Source organism: Bombus affinis, chromosome 17 (genome assembly GCF_024516045.1).
Source record: "Bombus affinis isolate iyBomAffi1 chromosome 17, iyBomAffi1.2, whole genome shotgun sequence".
NCBI classification, from domain to species: Eukaryota; Metazoa; Arthropoda; class Insecta; order Hymenoptera; family Apidae; genus Bombus; species Bombus affinis.
In genome coordinates, this window is record NC_066360.1 from 441,180 (window position 1) to 463,652 (window position 22,473).

General features: G+C 46.8%; 2 protein-coding genes across 2 annotated transcripts in view; one reads left to right on the forward strand and one right to left on the reverse strand.

Annotated features, from left to right (window-relative positions):
- Positions 1 to 22,473, reverse strand: part of LOC126926077 (SET domain-containing protein SmydA-8-like) — a 165,257-nt gene that overhangs the window by 92,833 nt on the left and 49,951 nt on the right. The window lies entirely within an intron of this gene.
- On the forward strand, positions 8,657 to 9,028 carry LOC126926339 (uncharacterized). Its single transcript, XM_050742642.1, has one exon. It carries the CDS (start codon positions 8,657 to 8,659, stop codon positions 9,026 to 9,028), a length of 372 nt encoding a protein of 123 aa, XP_050598599.1.

The following is a 22,473-nucleotide window of genomic DNA, read 5'->3' on the forward strand; positions in this document are numbered from 1 at the left end:
GATTAGGTCAAGTGCGTAGTGGAGATATTTGTATGTGGATATCAGTGTGGAGATATGTGTGTACACGGCGACTGAAAAACAGACGAACGTAAACAGTTCGGTCGGTTAACTGTCTACAAAAGGTCGGGTATGGGAGAAAGTGCTATGGAAGAAAATAAATATGTGTCTACGTTAATATTAATGCCAAGTGTAAATTTAACGTTTCCATAACAATATTTCGGCCATCAAGATCCACAATTCTCAACAATGGTGAGCGGCAATTTCTCGCGCGTTCTTAATACCTTACGTGGTAAAAACATAAACTGTCTTGCTGTGGCGGGTCTAGGGATTTCGAATGGCGGCGGTATCTCGTACGTGAGCGTGATCGTGGTCGCGGTCGTCGACGGTTAACACTAGGTTTACGGGACCCGTCAATTTGACGGATTTCGAACTTCGAACTGAAATATCTCAAAAACCATAGCACCAATTTTAACCATTTTGCATCGTAAATTAATCATTTCATCTAAAGAATTTATACACAAAATTATTTTTTCCTAGGCTTTCTAATTTTTGAAATCTGTATGTGGTATACCTATCTCTACGGGACCCGTCAAATTGACGGGTAAACGAAAATACGCATTTTTCTTTAAAAAACCGATTTATTCAAATTAAGTCTGAAAGGAACGATATTAGGCTTAACATTTAAATAAATTATTAATAAATAAAACGTCTTTTTTTAAAATTATCACTAAAAAAATAACAATAACGTTAACGGTACAGGGTAATCATATCTATTGAGCACATTTTTTGCAAATATACTGAATATTGTTTGTGCATTTTCCGCATACGATCTTTTTTGCAATATAAACAATAATTATTACTTCTATTTTTTTGCAATAATCCACTTGGCAACTTTTTCGCACTTCTGACGTTGAAGGTGACAGAAATGTAACGTCTGATCGTTGGCAAATGTTGTCCTTGTTTTCTCCAGTTAATTCCTCGGCTAAACAAAAAATGAATTCCTTTCTGGATATTTTCGATCTGGTACACTCTTTATATAGTATCCACGCGTTTATCGCTGCCAAATCCAAAATATTGAAAAAGACTTGAAGGGGCCATCGGAAACTCCTTGCTTTCACGCTATATTTGCGTGCCATTTGGTCAACACCATACTTTGTTTTATTGTAAAAAGCAATGGTTTCTGAAACACGTTTATAATTATCTTCTATTCGTACACCTGTATGTTTGGTGCTTAGAAGGAGGACTTTTACTTTAGGTTTACTTTTATACACAGTAAGTGTGTAGTTTTCTGATTTATATAAATTTGAGGAAAACAATGTCATCTTGTCCTTTTTTCTCTTGAGCATCGAGTTTCATCTTTCCCCATATAAGGGAAACCATTCAAAATATATTTTGTTTGGACGTCAACTGCTAACCAAAACTTAATGCCAAATTTATGAGGCTTATTCGGTATATATTGCGTAAACCTGCATCAGGCTTTCGTTGGAAATAATTGTTCATCTATTGCGATATTTTCATATGGCTTGTAACAGGCCTATCTATTACTTATAAATCTGTTCCATATTTCGGATATCAGCGCAAATTTATCTGTTTGTAATCTTTCGGAGGCTTTCAATGATCTCGCTTCATATGCGCCCCGGGCATATAGAATTCCTAGGAAACTACGCAACTCAGCAAATGTGATTGTCCAGTCTTTTTTCAAAACTCGATGCGCCTCGGTTTCAGTGCAATCGTTTATGTGTTCCATTATGTGTCTGTCAATTATCAATTCGAAAGCACTAGTTACATAAGCCGACATAATATTTCTCTTAGCATAGCCAGTAGGCCCTGCGATATCCCTGAATATCATACGAACGGGCGTCCTATCCCTAGATTCGCCTGCTTTCAGTTTTATGCACTATGTCCCGTCAATTGCAATTTCAATTTCACCTATTACATTTTGGGATATGCTTGGAATGCTCGTCCTTTCATCCTCGGAGTCAGAACTAAAAAGAATACGCATCCTTTTCTTGTTACGACACACTTTCAAGAAGTGTTCCTCTTCACTATCCGAAGATCCTTCTATCTCTCCACTTTTGATGTATTCAAAGCTTTCACTTTCAGCTTCGCTTTGGCCTAATTCATATTGATCTTCTTCGGAGGTATCCTCAGAACAATCTTCATTGATGTTGACATTTTGTCCAATATCTTATTATATTTCTTGAATTTACTCATGATTGCTAGAAAAGAGGGATTGTTCAAAATAAGAAAATACTGTGCCCAAATTCAATTATCCTATTGTAAATACTTACAAAAAGTGGGGATAATAATGGGAAATGTCTACGATAACTGAAACTTTTGCACACTATCTTTGAAAAACGGATTGTTTATGAAATCAGCTAAGCCGTCAATTTGAGGGGTCTCGTAGAGATAGATATACTACATAGAGATTTCAAAAATTAGAAAGCCTAGGAAAAAATAATTATGTGCATAAATTCTTTAGATGAAGTGATTAATTTACTATGCAAAATGGTTAAAATTAATGCTATGGTTTTTGAGATATTTCATTTCGAAGTTCAAAATCCGACAAATTGGCGGGTCGTGTTAATGTTATTGTTATTTTTTTAGTGATAATTTAAAAAAAAGACGTTTTATTTATTAATAATTTATTTAAATGTGAAGCCTAATATTGTTCCTTGCAGACTTAATTTGAATAAATCGATTTTTTAATGAAAAATGCGTATTTTCGTTTATCCGTCAATTTGACGGGTCCCGTAGAGATGGGTATATACGAAACGCCCGTAAACCTAGTGTTAATGATGTTGACTGATGGCGGCAGGCATAGGTTCGCTTGCTCCAACTTTTTGTGCAGATGGAGTTATTCGGTCTGTTCTGACCGCAACAATATGTCCTGGGTCCGGGCGTATTTCGTGGATGCTTTCGGCTCTCTGGGTCAGTGATTCGGGATTCTTATCCTGCACGGCATCAAGGACATGCTGCACGTGTATCGGTGTTCAGCCTTCTCAGACTTTCGCCTATTTACGTATTTTCTATCAGCTTACGCACTCGTTTGGCGTTCCACTCGTCCAAACTTTTAATAATTTCCTTCATAAGGAACTCATACTGCATGATTTCCGGCGGCTCAATCAGTATGTCTGGAATTAGCTGCACATACGGCTTGTCGATGATTGAGATAGCGGCTTGAAATTTGGCTTCGTCTTTGTTTGTCGAGTCTACGTTGTCACACCTGGTCGTCGTACGTTTCGCTTTGTCGGCGCTGGTCATCACGACTCTCTAATATTGGCGACGTTTAAAGTTTTGATAGCATTCTCACGTCAGGGTCACCATTTTTGTAGAGGAAAGGTATATATGAATGTTCAGCGGTGCAGTGAAACGGTTGACAAAAAGGTAATGTCCTGGCCCGACCTTATCGAGGCAGAGGTAATCCAACGTGCCTGGGAAGGAAATCATCAAGAGCTGCTTATGCTCATGAATGGTTGCCTCACCTGGCTGGTCTTCCCAAGAAGATTGAAAGTGGGGATCGACGGGACCGGATCGGGAGAGAAATAATCCGAAGTCCTACAGACCAATCTGCTTGCTTTCTATGGTGGGCAAATTGTTGGAAAGACTGATGGCTGCTAGGATGACGACCATTTTCCACGAGCACGCAATGCCCTCGGACCGGCACTATGGCTTTCGCCCCGGAAGATCGACGATGGACGCAATTACCAAACTCTGCGAAAAAATTGAGGAAATAAGCGGAAAGAAGTACATCTTCGACGTATCAGGAACCTTCAACAACGTATGATGGTTGAACGTGATGCATAAACTGAAGACAAGAGGCTGACCCGACAACCTATATTGGTTAAATAGGAGCTTCTTTTCGGACAGAGTCGTGCAAATCACCGGAAAGAATGGAGCAGTTGTAGCGACACATTAGTCATAGGACGAGGCCGATCGAAAGCGACTCATGTTGTTGTGCGTCGGAACACGGTCACAGCCTGGATACGAAATTGGGGGTAGACCACCAGGGCCTCGGAAGTGTTTATGCGTATTGCCAGGACGTAACACAGATCATAGAGGTGGCGGAGGAGGTTAGAGAGCCTCCAAGGAAAGCTACGAGAAGTGCCCGCAAAACTTCGAAGAGGTCGGAGAGTTTGTTTCTCGCCCCGGTCATGGTAGTTGATGCCACGTCACCGACGGCAGGATTGCTGCGGGCACGAAAGAGGTCCGACGACGAGGAGTCGGTCGCCTCGCTCGCGTCGCGCTCATCAGTAGCTTCGACGGCTTCCAGGGGAAGGAAGAGGAAGATTACGTCGACCATAGTCCCGGAAGTTTCCGAAGAACTGGCGAGGCAAATAAGGACGAGCTCAGCGGCGAACGTCAGCGCCGAACTAACGAGGCACGTCTCGCAATCGATGTTGGTTGCGACGAAATCGTCCAACCTCAAAGGGACGGACACATTAAAGCGTTAAAGGACGCGGCGAGTAACATAACCGCCGCGTGGCTGAATGAAATGCTGAAAAAGCCGGGGCTAACACACAGCGACATCGGAACTGCGCAGTCGGTGGAGGCCAGGCTGTCTGTGCTGGAGAAAGAAAACGCGGTCCTTCGCAAAGAGCTAGCGAAAATGACCGCTTGCGCCCACGAGTGTCCGCGGTGCAGTGGCCTGACTTCCGAGCCTGAACGCACCGCACGAAAAGGTAGGAGCGACAGTGCACGACTCGCTGCCCTGGAGAGGAGGGTCGAAGAGATCGGACCGTCCATAATAAGGGCGTTCGAGGAGCGCTTCAGGGGCCGACATCACAGCCCTGAAGCGCGAAGAGGGACGAGCCACTCAGCCACCCGGTGTATCACCCAGACGACATCGCTCCCAAAAGAGCAAAAGAATGGGGAATGGAAGGTGGTGGAGTCCAAAAGCTCCCGGAGAAAGGAAAACAAGAGGAGGGCAACCGCCGGAGAAGCGGCGAAGAAAGGGGTCACTGTGACTCCACCGGCGAGAGGCCAGCAATCCCTAACGAGGATGACAGGCGTGCCTAGAACGAGCATCGTCGCACCAAAGAATGGACCAGCGCAGACGCCGAAGACGGCCATCCTCCCTCGTACACCGCGAACATCTGCGGTGAGTGTAACTCTGAACGAGGGGTCAAGGATCTCCTACGCCGATGTAATAAACACGACTAGGCAGAGCATCCCCCTTGCCGAGATCGGCGTCGAGTCGCTGAACATGAGGAAGGCGATGACAGGTGCTATCGTGATAACGGTACCTGGAGATCGAGACAGGGAGAAGGCGTCACGGCTTGCGACGCGCTTGGCTAAGGTGCTAGATCCGGCCACGGCGAGAGTGGCGGCTAGAAAGAGGACAGCGGAGCTGAGAGTTATCGAGATAGATATTTCGATAAACAAGGAGGAATTGCGGCAAGCACTGGCACAGGCCGCAGGATGCGGCGGCGCGGAGGTGTCAGGTCGGGGAGATCGGGACCTCCAGAAATGGCCTGGATCAGGTGCCCCGTAGCTGGAGCACGGAAACTAGCCCAGACAGGTAAAGTTATCCTGGGCTGGTCCATCGCGAAGGTCATAGCCATTCCGAGGAGACCCTTGCAATGCTTCAAGTGCCTGGAACTGGGACACGTACGGGCTACGTGCGTGTCCGCCGTGGACCGAGGACACCTGTGTTACAGGTGCGGCGAAATCGGACATCGTGCCAGAGGTTGTCCTGCCTCGACACCCAAGTGCCCTCTGTGCGAGTCACTCGGGGCCCCCGCCAACCACAGGATGGGTGGGGTGGCATGTGTCCCCCCCGAAAACCAAGAGGAAACGATCCGTCCACGAGCCAGCGGCGGCGGCAAAAACGCAAGGCAGCACCGCCGAAGCAGCCGTAGATGGCCGGGAGGAGGCCATGGAGTTGGCCGAATGAATTCAAGAGGCTCCTCCAAAGTAACCTGGGAAGGTCGAGACGGGCGCAAGACCTGCTCTTCCAGACTATCCGGGAGAGCGAGGTCGCCCTCGCGGTAGTGGCTGAGCCGTATCGCGTCCCTGACGCCACCAACTGGGTCGGGGATCCGGATGGATTGGCAGCCATAACCTGGACAACAGCGCTGAGCGCCCCCGGCGTTGTGCTCGACTACGTCGCGGTCGAGTGGGATGGAATGGCGGTGGTGGGCGTTTATGTTTCTCCCAACAGCGGCCTGGCCGCGTTTGAGGACTTCCTGGACGGGGTTGGCGAATGCGTCAGAAGATGCCTTTCACGCCAGGTGCTCGTCCTCGGGGATTTCAATGACCATTCCTAGCAGTGGGGAAATACTAGGACGGACGCTGGTGGGAGAAGTCTATCCGATTGAGCTGCAGGACTCGGGCTCCTACTGGTGAACAGGGGCTCGGCGAGCACATGCGTGACGTGGAGAGGATCCTCCGTGATCGACGTCACATGGGCTACCTCCGAGGCCTACAGGAGAATTTCCAATTGGAGAGTGGCCGAAGGGGTCGAGACTCTGTCCGACCACCTCTACATACTGATGGAGGTGGCCCATCACGAGACAACGTCTGCCGCTATACAGGCCAGCAGTCCCCGAGGAGCGAACCGTCTCCGCCTATCACCAAGGTGGCGTCTCAAGGAGAGGAACAGGGAGTCTCCGTCAGGAAGCGGTAGTCTCCGTCTCCGCCTGGAGCTGGGATGCACGAAGAACGTCGGGAAGCGTCGACGAGGAAGCGGAATGTCTCCGAAGGGACATGAGCGCGGCGTGTGACTCTTCGATGCCGCGCTCCGTTCCCGGCTATAGACGCAACCAGTGCGTATATTGGTGGATTCCCGAGATCGCGGACACCCGAGCGAGGTGCGTTCGGGCCCGCAGAAGGCTCCAGAGAGCGCGTCGTGTAGGCGGACATGCGAGGAGGAAGAGATCTCCCGGTACTACGAGGCGTACAGAGAAATTAGGCGCACCCTGCAGCGAGAGATAGAGTCGGTCGAATTCGATCCGTGGTGGCGGCCTTACCGTCTGGTGACGAAGAAGCTACGACCTCGGGCTCCCCCACTGACTGCGAGCATGGATCCGGCATTGCTTGCCAAAGTCATCGCGACTCTGTTCCCACGGCGAGACAACGACGCTAGGCAGACGGGGCTATCCTTCCCCTCCGGCGGGATGACGGAATGGAGCGAAGAGCTCCTCGGTGCGACAAAGAGGATGGCCTCCCGCGACGTGGCACCGGATCCGGATGGAATTCCAGGCCGGGTTTGGGCGGAGTCAATGACTACCTTGGCTCCCCGCCTACGACACCTGTCCACCAGATGCCTGAGGGAGGGTGTTTACCCCCGGATATGGCGAACGGCAAGACTGGTCCTGTTGAAGAAAGAGGGACGCCCGTTGGACTCGCCGTCCGCGTACAGACCGGTGTGCCTTCTGGACGCGGTTGGCAAGCTGTTCGAGAGGATAATCTCTACATGTCATAGCGAGGTCCACATGTCAGAGCGAGTGCCTGGATGGCACGACAGCCAGTGTGGCTTTCGTCGACGTCGCTCGACGGTGGACGCGGTTAGGCGAGTGAGGTCCATGGCGGAAGACATGGTTTCCCGAGGCGGGGTGGCGTTGGCAGTTTCCCTGGATGTCGCGAACGCCTCCAACGCCATCCCCTGGGACAGGATAGTGGAAGCCCTGGAACACCTGGAGGTGTCGCCGTATCTCGTTCGGGCCATTCGAGCGTATTTAAGCGACAGGTGGGTCGCGTACACCGGCAGGAACGGAGAAGAGAGGAAGCCGGTCGAGCGTGGCGTTCCACAGGGCTCAGTACTGGGACCCATCCTGTGGATCACGGCTTACGACTCTGTCCTTCGATGCCCGATGCCCCCGCGGACGAGCATGGTATGTTACGCTAACAACACCTTGGTCTTGGCCGGGAGACGCTGCTGGTACGAGACCTTGAACATCACCGAAACAGTCGTGGCATGCGCGGTGCGCGCCATCCAGATGCTCGGTTTGAGCGTGTCGCCGGCCAAGTCCGAGGCTATGTGATTCGGCCGCCGCCGTAGAGGAGCCCCTCCCCCTGGACTGTCCGTGAACATCAACGGGGAAGAAGTCCCGGTGAGACTCCAGATGAATTACCTGGATCTCATCGTCGACAGCCAATGGACTTTCAGGCCGCATTTCGAGATCCTGGTTCCAAGGGTGACAGCCGCAGCCAACGCCTTATGCGGTTTGCTGCCAAACATCGGGGGAGCAGGTGTCGGAGTGCGCCGGCTCTACGATGAAGTGGTCCGGTCCAGAATTCTCTACGGAGCTCCCGTATGGGCCGAAGACCTGATGGCGAGTCGTCGCAGCTTACTCTTGTTGAGGAGGTTGCAAAGAACGATCGCCATCCGCGTAGTGAGGGGATAACGGACCATATCCTACGCGTCGGCGTCCGTGCTGGTGGCGTTCCCACCGTACGAGTTACAGGCCCTTGCGCTCCGAGAGTTACGAACACCTGAGGGACCTGGGCTTGGGCGGGCTTACGCCGTCCATCGCCAGCCGGCCGGCCCAGGACGTCCGGACGGATGCGAATCTAGAGACCTGGGAGCGATGGCGCTCTCGGCTGCTCGAGGATGATGCTATGCGGCCACACCGAGGCGTTCGGGCCGTCCTTCCCAACTGGGAGGCTTGGAGAGACCGAGGCGGAGTTCCTCTCACCTCCTTGGACGACGTAAATGCTCACCGGCCACGGAGTATTCGGCGAGTTCCTGCTAAGGATTCGGAGGGAGGCGACATCCATCTGTCACCACTGCAAGGAAGAGGAAGACACGGCGCAGCACACTCTGGAATTCTGTCTAGCGTGGGAAGAACCGCGCCGTATCTTGAGACTCGTCATCGGCGAGAGTTTGGCTCCCGAGGCCGTCGTCGGGGCGATGCTGAGGGGGCATCAGGAGTTCATCGCCGTTCGCTCCTGGTGCGAACAAGTTATGCTCGTGAAGGACCGAGCGGAGCGGGATAGGAAGAAGAGAAAGGATCCTGTCAGGCTGCCGTACCCAAGGGACCATGCACGCCACAGGGTTGCGGAAGCACCACCACTGCCGCCCTAGATGCGTTTAAGGAGCCGTCACGCCAAGGAGGGTCTGCCCCCCCCCGGACTTGCACGACGGTACGGGGAAGAGGCGTTAAGGGGTTTGTGCCCCCCCCTCCCGCGGCCCAAGTCAAGACAAGGACACCTCCCTTAACAACAGATGGAGAGAGGACGAAAAAGTACTCCGGCAGAATTTACTCCTATTTATTTTATTTATTCTAAATATATTCGACGGGTTGCAGTGGCAATTTCTCGTATCCTAAATTATTGATCCTCACTCAATCACTACACAGTCAGCAAGCCCGTCACGAAAGGATGTCCACAGGGATCGGTATTGAATCCAAGTTTTTGGAAGTTTATATTTGATGATCTGCCTGCTGACTAACGACAAGTGCATAAAATGCGAACCGATCGCGTACGCAGACGACATAGTAATCCCAATCGCCGGAAGTGCGATGAATGAACTACAGAAAAAGGGGCAAGAAGTAGTAACACGCGTCTCTACTTGGTGCACCAGGAAGAAGCTATCGTTATCGGCGGAAAAGACGGAAATGCTGATAGTCAAGTGCTTGAGAGTGATCTGAATACCAACTGATATTCTAATCAAAGGAACCAAAAAAGTAACAACATATTATGATCGTTGTAAGGGTCAGCCGGCACTCTGCCTAACTTGTTTTAAAAAATTGCATGAAGAAAGGAAATAATTATGTTAAGTTTATAATATTGAATTGTTATGTTTTTACTATTGTATGTCTGCTTATAATGTTGAGATAAAATAATATAAACCTATTTTGTACTACCTATTTTGTGAAACACATGTGTAACCCATCGCCGTCCCTCGGGACAGACGCGTATGACCCGCCGATGGAGCACTCCGCCCCATGGGACAGACACGTGTATCATGCTGGCGTCAACGTGTTAAACTGCGAAGGGATGCATTCGCAGAATCATTTATAGGATGTATTTAGAAACACGTGGCTAACTAAGATGTAATGAATAAATCACTGCACTTTGCTACTTCATAATGTTGTAATATTGTACTTAATTACCTGTGTGAATAAAGCATATAAAAATATAAAAGGGCAGTCAAGGTAAGCTATTGCTCAGCCGTTCCTTCATTTCCGCATCACGAATTTTACGTGGCATCGTGATAGTGGCCCACTCGCTGGATCGGTGGATCGCTGCGCATGCGTCGGTCTAGAGTGCCGCACACGGTAATAGACAGTCGGCGCCATATTAATTAGACGTCGCCACTTTATGGATCTGAGGGCTATTAACAGGGATAGAGTCTGCTCGAACTAAGTTCTACCGCTGTATGTGTCTTAGCCAATATAGGATAATATTTGATTTGTTAAATTTGTAATGCTGGTGAGTAGCCGTGGGCTATGCTTTGCAACACCGGGAGCTTTTACGGTGATAATAGAATAGACATTATTACTACACGGGTGATCTTTGCAGTTACGTACAGCGTAAATAACAGTAACTAATAAATAACATGAGGTGAAATAATTATATTTTGATAGTGACATTTCGAATGCGAATACATAGGTGGAACTTACTTCATCATGGATAACATAAGCCTATAGGTAACCGTTACTTGCGAATTGTTGATGACAGTAACAACGCACGTGCGAATTATAATACTGAATAGCACGAGCGGAAGTGACGCGTCGGGTGTTGCCCAGTTGGAGCCATGTTGCGAAGGCGCAACATGAGCCATAGAGCTTTGAGCCAGTCGACGTAGATACAGTAGATGGTCCGAAAGTTCCTACATGACATTATAGGTGATAGGGTGATGAGAGCCGTCACATTAACTTTTGCGATACTTTGAGAATTTGTTCGCGGCAAAAGACTATTTTAGTTAATTCTATACAGAAACAGCTTCCTGCACGTCAAATCTTGTGTTGAAAAAATATCTGGAAGGATGGAAAATTACCGTTGAACTTTGGAACAGTCGGTTAGATATAGTCGACTGCTCGAAAGTTCCTGTATGGCATTATACTTGTAAGGCGCGTTACGTCACGAGGCTTACCACAGGCTGTATTTTCTAACCGTCGCTCGCGGACCTACAGTGTCGCAGGCAGATCGTTTTATCTGACCGCCGGATCATATACAATGTATCGACGAGCGCATAGTTGTCGCCAAGCAGCGAGCTCTCGAAACGTCGAATTTTGTCCGTTACGTTTTCCACACAAGAACGGACATACGTGATCATAGGCGCGAACGGTGGCGTGACCCGAGCATAGTGGGGGTCGTCTTCAAAATGAGACAAAGGAATCATCGAAAGACGAGCAGTTCCTTCTGACGAATCGAACGTTACGCATCGAGAGGTCTGACGATCAAATTCAAACCGATTACATAGAATAATCTCGTAAAGCATTGAGTCAATTTTCTGTAATACATTCACCACACTATTATTAAATATATTATTTTATGTTAACCTGTTAATACGGTGTTACATTCGGTTGGACCACCTCTGTTATCTCAACCGAAACAGGGGAACGACTATTTTAGAATTTACGAGAATTTATGCCTCTCACTGACGCGTTTTCCTAGCGACCGCGTCTCTCCGCGAACGGTCGTACCAGTGGGTAAGCTCTGTTATTTGTAAATTTTAGTTGTTAGGTAAAGTCTTTCGAAGATAAGACTTGTGCTAGTAAAATATACAGAAGTGAAATAGTGTATGCGCCAGACGAGTTGAACGAATAATCAGATGAGGAAGAAGGATAGTAGATATAACAGAAGGACGTATGCAAGCAAATCAAAGAGTTTGAAAACCTATCCACACACTTTTGGCACGCACTTGCATAACCGGGAATTGATTATGCAATAACCCGTTAATCTAATCGTGTATAAGAGGGATGACATTTGTGTTTCCTCATAGGGAAATTATAGTTAGGTTGTGGGTGGCTTATTTGGGTTAAACTGGCTTTGCTTATGGACTATGAATTGGTATTTTTTTGGGAAGGAAATTGCAAGGTGGTACGATGAATTTGGCTATGCCCTTGGACTATGAGTATTAAACATGAATATGGACAAATGAGGAGAGGAGAGTCGGTCCCAGGGTCACCTCCCACTCGGATACAGTGACCGGAGATCAATCACAAGCTGCAAATGACGGTGAGAGCGAGAGAGCAAGTCGCGGAAGAACATGCTCTTGCAGCAAGTCCATCAAGCGTACCGTAGCAGCGAGCGATTCGCCGATAAGAGCCGAGGCCGAGGAGGTCTTGATTACGCCGTTAAGGTGGCGTAAGAAGAATAAAACGAAGGGGAAAGAGCCGTTTAAACCAGGGTGGAATTTGGTGAGAAGTCGAAAAAAGGGAGGGGCGAATGAGTAAGACGAAGCTTGATATGTCGGCGGAGTCATATTAAAACAAATGGTCAGGTGTATCAATGTGGATCGACCGTGAGATTTCTGAATCGGATAGGGATCGAGCGTTGATAAAACTGAGGCATCGATATAAATGGAAATCTTGGCGGTATGAAAAGGAAAATGATTTAGAAGATCTATGTTTTACTGATCTACGTGAGGACAAAGAGAAAGCGACGGCGTTGGTGAGCTGTGTCGTTAATGAATTGAAGATGAACATCTAGGAAATTAGACGAGTTGTTAAGCTGGATGGTATAACGATGCGGGAAGTTTGTAGAAATATGAGAAATCTCAAATTGTTGGATACATGGATAGCTATATACACCGAGAAAGCTAATGCGGGAGTGATGACAGTGGATGCAGCGGCGCAGGTCTCCCCGAGGACAGAAAATGGGGATGAATTAATATGTCATGGAATATGTGAGACATAGAGCCGAACATAATTGTGAAAGTTAGTTTAAAGTGAAATTGATATTTAAATAAAATATATTAAGGTTAATAAGCGGAAATTATATGTATGTAGCAGCACATGAGTCATGCTGTTGCTTTGCCTCGGAGTATCAAGATCTTTAGCACATGATAATTAGTTAACGTACATAGACGACTTCCTTACTGCCTCGGAAGAGGAAAATCGACGTCGCGAACATCTGCGAACATTGTTCAACCGCCTCAACGATTACGGCGTAGTTACTAATCCTACGAAATGCGCGCGCCAAATCACGTTCCTCGGATACACGATGAACTCCGACGGAATCAAGCCGCCGACCGAAAGCGTCGAAGCGATCGTCAACATCCTGAAGCCCGCGGACGTTAAATAATTACGTAGGTACCTCGGTATGATTGAAAACCTGGCATACGATTGCCTGCGGAATTCTCTTTACCAACCAGTCAGCGGGCCAACTCGGAATTCGCGAACTTGCTAAAAGAACGGATGGAGGAAGTCAGACCATACTCGGTTACGCGTCATGACGAAAAGAAAATATTCATTTTTAAAGAACCAGAATCATCGCCGTATGTTTTCTTGCGCTATGACACGATAGGAGGCCCTTTGCAGCCGCAGTACGACGAGACGTTTGAAGTTGGAATTCAAGATGAAAAAAATTATATTATTAAAATAAATAATAGCGACGTGACGGTTTCCATAGACCGATTAAAACCCACGTTTATAGTTTCGGACGACCTAGAGGAAAAAGTAACCGAATCTCGTGACGTACTGATTCCGATAGGTCAAATGAACACTCGCGATAAAAAAACAGTGCAAGCAACGATCGAACATCGGAAAAAGACTGCAGGAACAGGTACGTTACGCGATCTGGGCAAAGAGTCCGTTTTCCCGATTGGCTACAGGTAGGTTTCGGTTAAATATTGTAAATTATCGCACACGGGATATACTGCGAATATTTTAAAAACAGCGACGATCGAGGTAAACACGTGATGAACATATCACAATAATAACGTTATCACTGGCAGGAGGTGATGCAGTGGCATATGAAACAGAGAATTCAAATCATATTGTTATTTTGCCTCGGAATATCAAGATCGTTAGGATACAAGCAATTTTCGGCGGCGGAATTTTTCTTACCAACAAACCAGAGGGCCAATTCAGAACACGCGGACCGGATAATGTTAGAGTTGGAAAATGGGATGAAAAAATTTATATTATTAAAATAAGGAATCGCGACGCAACGGTTTCCATAGACCGATGAAAACCCACGTTTATTACTGGAAGGGGGGTGTAGCGGCACTCGTCGGTAAAATTCATAACGGTTTCCGTCCAGTGAATCCGCTACACAAGAAATCGTGTTTACCAATAGATGAGTTTATTATAGATCCGACAACTTGAAGGGTTATCGAAGGTCAGTCAAAATCCGTCGTTTTTGTCGTGATCATAGGCCTTCGAGTAGACTACCCGAAAAGTCAAAATTCGTAAACAAGGTCGAGAGTTCAGCGTTCGTTGGGATCTTTCGAGAACACCTTCGAAATTAAAATCCCGACGCCTTTTGTCAACTCCGACAGTTATAAATATAGCGAACAGGGTAGCGAGGCATTCTTGGTTATCGAGTGACACGAGCAGTAGCAGTTAAGTCGATACTTCCTTGCGCCGATCTATTAGTAACCGCGAATTGAGACGACAAGTGTATTATACGACTAGTGTACACATAGGGTATATCTTAATAAACTACATAGTTAGGTATACTCTTGTGTTTTTTAAACCTAATCGTTACCATACACCTCAGGGGTGATGTAGCCGTACATGAGTCATATGACGAGGCGGATCGAGAGCAACTCATGTTGTTGTTGTGCCTCGGAACACGGGCACAGCCTTGATGCACGAAATATATCGATAGACAAACAAAATATCCGGACAAGACAAAGTCACTGTTGTGGGAAAACGTCAAATCTAAGACAAATTTAAATTTTCCGACTCCCCCCCCCCTCGACCAGTATAAATAAACGGAAGGAAATTGCGATCGAGTCACTATATACCGAGTATCCACGAATTATCCATCAATATCTATGAGTCGTTATCCGAGTCATAGTTATCGAGTTTTCCGCGAGCGATCATACTCTATCTTTGCGAATTCACTTGTATGAGCATCTCTCGACGGTATTTGTATTTATTCATATTTATTATATTTATTCGAAATATATTTGACGGGTTGCAGCAGCAATTTCTCGTATTCCAAATTATTGTGGGACGAAGTGGGACGAAAAGATAGGAGAAAGGGTGTGAGATGAATATTGGGTTGACTTTGTGGTGTGTGTTGCAAAAGATCCGATGTGGATCACGCTCGAGGGTCGGAAGTGCAATTGGTAGAGGTGGAGGTGGTAGAGAAAGGCGTAAAAGAATTACAAAAAAGGGGGCGTAGTGTACCCCCCTCCTTCCTCGAAAAAGAATACGAAACTTCTTGAATTTAGAAATGACATTACGGAGCCGGTGGAGGGAGAGGTACCTGGCAGTTTAAAAGTAAACGGCAATGGCGGAAGGATTGTCTCCGTCACCACCGTTAAGAAGGGATATATGGCTCCGGTAGTGAAAGGAACAAGTAGAGTGTAGACAAACACGCTTGTCACTTGGTTGGAGTATAGCTGGGATACCGAATAGTAAAGCCAATGATGAGGAGGTCAGCGTATCTGAAGAAGAGGTTCCCGCATCGGATAGTAGCTGCTACAGCACTCCGATGGTAAATAGAAACAGGCGTGCGAAGGAACTATTGATCAAATCGGCGCCGAGGCCCTGTAGGTAGAAGGCCCTGTTAGTGTAAGTCTGGGAGGGAGAGGAATGGCCCCAGATGTACGGGGAGTTATTTAATTTAGCTAATTTATTGGGAGCTCCGGCAGGCGTAGCAGAAAGTCAGGAGGACACCTTGCAGAGTATTATAGAATAAACCTGCGAGGGTTTAGTCCGCTTAAACCGAGCAAGAAGCTACAGAGAAATCTTTATCGTAAATGGGAAAAAGGAAGTGGAGGCTGGCGTTCGGAGATAACGACCAGAGTATGTCAATTGCAACGAGAAATGCTAAAGGGGGAAAGTATTTGGTGAGGAGAGCGGTCGAACGAAGTACACGCATAAGACATTGCCATTGTCATAGCAAGCCGTTGCCTGCGAGTAGCGAGGCGGAGGATAGCGCGAGGGAAGATAACAATGCTTAGAGCAGTGAGGTCGAGGGAGAGGAGATAATGCTTACGATGGGTGAGATAAGAGGGTCCACGTTAGGGCATATGGCTGCAAGGTATACGGTGTTGTGTCTGGTTAAGGAATTGTGTAGGAGGTGCAGCAGCAGTCACCACGTGATGAGTGAATGCACAAAGGAGCCTAGCTGTGCGATGTGCTGTAAGTGCGAGAGAGTGAACGCAAGGCACGTTACAGGCTCGTTGGCCTGTCCGATGGTTAGGATGGATTATACAGGCAGGAAAAGATAAAGGCTTTGAAGATAAACTTAAATAGGTGCAGACTTGCACAAGACTTATTACTGCAATACGCATGTGAGAATAGCGTGGACGTAGTATTCATATCCTAACCGTGTAGACAGTTATTGTATTGGTGCAATGATACGGTCGGGGATGCATCACTATGGGTTACCCTCTTCAATGGAAGGCAAGCGAGACTTTGTTTAACAACGAAGGATTGGTTGGCATCAAGGTGGAGGACCCGATTTGTATGAGTGGATATTGTTTTCCCAATGTGAGCAAGCAAGGAGTTTGACGGATACATAAGGGTACTGGGGGTGGTGATAAGGGACAGAGGAGAAGAGCTCCAGCGCTGTTAGTGGCCGGCGATTTTAATGCGAAATCCATGACCTGGGATAGCAGGAGGACGGAGCCGAGGGGGACATATCTGCTGGATATGCTGACAAGAAACGAGCTGATGCCGATTAGGACGACGGGGATATACTCCTTTATTAGAGAAGGAAATGAGAAATGTTCAAATGTTTTGGGTGTTAACAGACGAATGACGCAGAATTGCAAAAAGAGTTATGGACAGGTACTCTGCTTCTGATCAGTTGTATTTATAGCATGAATTTGTGAGTAATCGTAAGAAGCCAGCGCGGGGTAATTTTAAATTTTCGACAAATAATGCTGACGCGGGAAAGTTCCTGAGGAGGTTCGCCGAGAATTTGAATTTTATGGTGAATGACGAGGCGTCCAATTGCAGAAATGTCTGGAACATACGTGTGCCGATGAATTGAAAAAGATCTTGCCGCCGCGCGCCAGGAGAAGTATTAACCATTTCACATGGAAAGGGATCCATGAGGAAGGTCGTACAGGGCGATCACGACCAAATCAGCCGGGAAAGCCCGAACGGATAGCCTTCATGTAGACGAAGTGCGAGCCATTGTTGACGAGCTCTTCTTATCGAGATCGAGAGATTTTATTTGCAGAATCGACGGCAGTATTAGTATGAGCGAAGGCGAGGGCAACTGTTTGATCACTGATGAAGCGTTACTAACTGTTGGAGCTGAGATAAAATCTAATAAAGCGGTAGACGTGGACGGCATGGACGGACGGATGAAGGAGTTAATTGAGAAGAGGACTGGCAGGATGCTGAGAGTGTTGAACGCGGTAAATGTCAGTGGAAGGATACCTGCGATATGGGAGGTAGTGAGGGTGGTATTTATCCCAAAACCGGGTAGGGACCCCGCACTACTATCGGACGCGCTGCGTGAATTGGCGGACAGCACTAAGAGAAGAAAATGGATATGTGTGCTCGCAGCGGTAGACACCAAGAACGCATTCAATACTCTCAGATGGAACAAGATTCTTCTGGAGGCTGAGGCGAGAGGGATGACCGGAAACTTTAATGTCTTCTAGGCAGCTATCTGGAAGACAAGAAGATTGTAGTCCGTAGCAGCGGAGGGACGGTGAAGAGGAACGTTTACGCGGGAGTCCCACAGAGTTCCATACTAAGTCCTCTATTATGGAATCTTGTCTACGACAGCCTACTGGTGGAGATTCAGGATATTCCTCACTGGAATGTGGTTGCATTTGCTGACAATTTGACAGTGATACTTGACGTACCCAGTCAGGAGATCGAGGTAAGCTTGAGCAGAACAATGAATGTGGTGACGAAGTAATGTGCCGACAATGGACTAGTGACAGCACACGAAAAGACGAAGCTAACACGTGTAGATTGAGGGCCATCCACTAAGAATGAGATCAGTTACCTTGGGGTGCAGTTGCATAACTGCAGGAGGTTCGAGGCTCGCTTTGAGAAAGTCTGTGGCAAGGCCGATTCATTTATGGGGGCGCTGAAAACGTTGCTAGCTAACGTTAACGGGCCTACTGGCTCAGTTGGGAAACTTTAGTATAGGAGTCAGTGGTGCTTTATGCGACCCCGGTATCGGGAAAAGCGCTGTTGATCAGGAAAACCAGAAATATCTTGAAGAGGGCTGCATTCATAAGATCGACTGCGGCCTACAGAACTGTGTCACATGTAGTGCTGTGCGTATCGACGGGCACAATGCCAATTTATTAGAAGGCGGAGCTTTGAGCCGAGATCAACAAACTAAATAAAATGTATCAACGAGAACATTATGAGACCCGGTCTGAAGCAGGAATTGCTGAAAATTTTATGGAAAAGATGGGGTTATTAGAAGAACGTATAGACCAGAGGTAGAGAAAGACATGTGAGCAGCAAAGTTTTCAGTATTTATTCTGCCTCAGACCATTTATACGTTTTACACGAATTTAAGTCTAAGATTTGCACCGGCAAATCGAAACATTTTAAATTATAGAACTCGAACCTGATATTTTCATAGAGAAATTGGACGAAATGTTGACGGATGAGGTTGTAAATAATAGTGACGTAGCCGACAGGGCGGAAAGAATGCGGAGGTGCATAGTGAAGAAAAATTGAAAAAGAAAACAGGTAACACGGTGAAGAATAAATGCAGAAACTATTGGTGGGACAACGGAATTAATGAGCTAAGGAAAAACGTGATCAAAGCGAGGGGGAAGGTGACTAGAGCGAAGAGAAAAGCGAATATAGCAATAGATGTTCTTATAAAAGAATTCAAGGAAATGAGGAGGAAGTTGAAATACAAAATTGCCAAGGGCAAAAGAGAGCGTGGACGGAATTTTGTGAGGTGTTACAGAGAGATCCCTTGGGAAAGCCATACCGTATGGTGAAAGCAAGATGCAGGAATAAATTTCTGCAAGTAGAGATTGACGAAGTAACCTCATTAAATTAATTACATGTCACAGGAGTGACATAATAACGAAAATGGGATAATAATAATAATAACGGGATCACCGAAACAGGAGAACTAATTCCAAAGAGGTGGAATGTAGGCAGATTGATTTTACTACCAAAGCCGGGTAAAAATCCGAAATTACCCAATGCATATAGACCCATAGCATATTACCAGCACTAAGCAAAGTATGGGAAAAATGCTTAAAACTGCTGACCCACATCGTGGATGCAACAACTCAAGTTATGAATATTGCTGATAGTTGTAATAAGAAAGGACAGATGTAGAGTAGTAATGTCAAATAGACAGAAAAAGGAAAAGGAAAAAGAAAGTAGGAGGAAAGAAGTACAAAATGCACAAGGATAAATAGGTAACGGATAGACGACAACCCGGAAATAATGCAGAATGGATTTAGCACAGCAAAGAAAAAGAGGAGGATTTAGTAGGTATGGCGCTAGAATTTCGCCGAGTCCCACATAACCCAGAGGCGCGGCTCACTGGGTATGCGTAATCGCATTTCTCCTCCTCACATAAAAAAAGGTTGAGGTTAGGTTGGGTCCCGAAGGTGCTGCTGTGGCATTGCACTCTTCACGCCCACCGGTACTAAGTGCGATCTCCTCCAAGTCGGCAGGGCTTGGTAAACACTAGCTTGCCAGTGGCTGACGCTGCAATGGCAATCCCAAACACCCGTACCTTGTTCCGTCTGAAAATGTCTCAATGGGCCGAGGGTCCTGTCTTCATTGGCTGGACCGCGAAGATGACAACCTCTATAAAAAATTCCGAACCCTAAGCAGCAGTGCGCGGCAACGGGATACCTTGCAGTCGAGGGCACTGCGACGTGTCTGATGGGTACATTAGTCATTAGCGGCCACCCCTGGGGTACCTGGCGACCCCCCGGCGGTATCAGCTTTCCCCCGGTAAGGGGCTCTGCCGGCGGCGACATCCTTTCCGCAGGAATTGGAGACACCCAGAAGCCTCGGTGGATGGATACCGAACGAAACAGATGAAAGCACAAAAACAAAAAACAATAATAAGAATAATATAAATAAAAATAAAAAACGAGGAGGAAAAGGCGGAGGAAGGCGCAAGAGGAAGCGAAGTTGGCCCCGGAGCCTATACAAACGGACACCGGAAACGCGAAGAAGGTGGCCCCTCCCACGGAGGGGTTCTTCCGCTTCCTGTCAACCACTAAGGATCAACTGATCGAGGAAACGTCAGAGGACTAAGAGTCCCCCGTCGTCCAAGCGCTACGCGCGAAGAAAGGAAGGCGGATATTCCGAGGTCCCCTTGGCACCGGCCGAAGAAAGTGTGAGAACATTCATTACGGAACATCTGGCAAATCTCAACGGCACGTACGTGAAGATGTTGGGGGAAGCGGCGAGGTCTACCACCGCAGGCGCAGAAGGGCTTGCCAGAAGGACGGGATCCGCCCCTGCCGCCTCCACGATGATGGAAGGAAGCATGGCGGCGTTGGAAGCGGAGAAGAGTTGCGAGTCAGCGCGTCTCGCCGCGATCGAGCGCAAGATGGAGGAGCCCAACAGCGGAGGTAGCGTTCGAGGAGTTCTTGGGTGGGGTTGACTGCGTCAGGCGGCATCTTCCCCGGCAGGTGCTCGTCCTGGAAGATTTCAAAACTTCGCTCGAAAGGCCACCCGACAACGACAGAGATAGAATCAATGCTGCTGCTTTTCCACCTACAAATTGCGGAAGATGCTTCTCTAAGCTCGATGGGGCGAGATGCCATACGCTAAAATGTAACGAGCCCACGCAATGTCGTTAGGGTCAATTTAGATGTGAAGCTTGCCCCATGAGTTTCGGGAGCCAGAGAGAGTTATCGACTCATGAATGGCATGCGCATAATAGCTTGAGAAATGTGAAGAGAAGGGGAACGACGGAGGCCCCTAATCAAGAAAGTTATAGTAGGGTATGGTCAGTAGAAGCGCTCATTTTGCTGAGGGAAATCGACCAAAAATTTAAGAATACTAAATACCCCATCGTTGAAATAAAGAGGTACTTAACCAGCAAGACGGTCGCACAAATCAAAAATAAAAGAAAAGGTTTAAAGAACGAACACGTGCTCGTTATTTCGGAAAAGAAACCATAATTCCAACAATGAGCGTCGATTTGACTCCTGCGTGATGGAAGCTCCAACTGGTAAATTAAGCCAAACTAATGAGTCGTTCCCATTTTAATTCGATTCTGGAGCCGAATGCCCATTAATTAAAGAAGAGCGAAGAATAGTACGTGAGAGACATATATCCCAATTCGACAGAGTATACAGCGTTCGTTACACCCGACGGACAATATGAATACATAACGATGCCGTCTGGACTGAAAAATTGCACCGTCCGTCTTTCGGAGGGCCATTCGCAAGGCCTTAGGCGACCTCGCTCATTCGTACGTTGTTATTTATTTGGATGACGTTCTAATTATTGCCGACTCGATAGATCAAGCCTTAGAAAGATTGAACACCGTATTAGATACCCTCGTAAATGCAGGATTCTCTGTTAACTGTGCAAAATGTTCTTTTCTAAAGACATCGATGCTCTATTTGAGATATGTAATTCATAACGAAGAAGTTCGTTCCAACCCGGGTAAAATACACACTTTAAGTTCTTTACCTGTGCCAACGACCGCCACAAACCTTAGTCAGTTGATAGCTTTAGCTTCTTACTTCCAAAAATTAGTTCCTAAATTTTCATAAGTAATGAAACTTATGTATACACTTGTTTTCAGTAACAAAAACATAAATTGGATGGTTAAACACGAAAAGATAAGGCAAAAAGTAATTTTTATCCTGACCGATGCGCCGGTTATGTTATTTGTCCCTATTAATGTCCCTATTGTCCCTAGTTAATGATATTTGTCCCTATGTATCCTATAGAATTACATACTGATGCTAGTTCGGATGGATATGGGGCTATTTTAATGGAGAAAGTTGAAGGTAAAAACAGAGTATAGTAAACAGAGTAGTCTATAGTAAAAAAACTAGTCCTACGGAATCCGGATACAAATCGTATGAATTAGAAACGTTAGTAGGTGCAAACGCTGTTAAACATTTTCGTCTATTTCTATTTGCATGAACGAGAATTCCTTGTTGTTACTGATTATAATGCTTTGATGGAATCCAGTAATAAGATGAGTTTAAATGACACGGTTCACAGGTGGTGGGCTTACCAACAAACCTTTAATTTTAACATTGTGTATCGAGAAGATAAAAGAAGATTGCGTAGATTTCTTTTCAGGGAATCCTATAGATATTGATCATACTGAAATTAACAAAATTAAAGAAAAAGAAATTAATCTGGCTGAAATATCAGAAAATTGGCTATTAGCGGAACAACGTCGTGACTCTCAAATTTCAGAAATCGTTACTAAATTGCAAAATGATGAGCTCGCGGAAAA

Bases quoted from the DNA above. Each gene is read 5' to 3' on its own strand.
- LOC126926339 (XM_050742642.1), top strand. From the start codon at position 8,657: ATGCTCACCGGCCACGGAGTATTCGGCGAGTTCCTGCTAAGGATTCGG.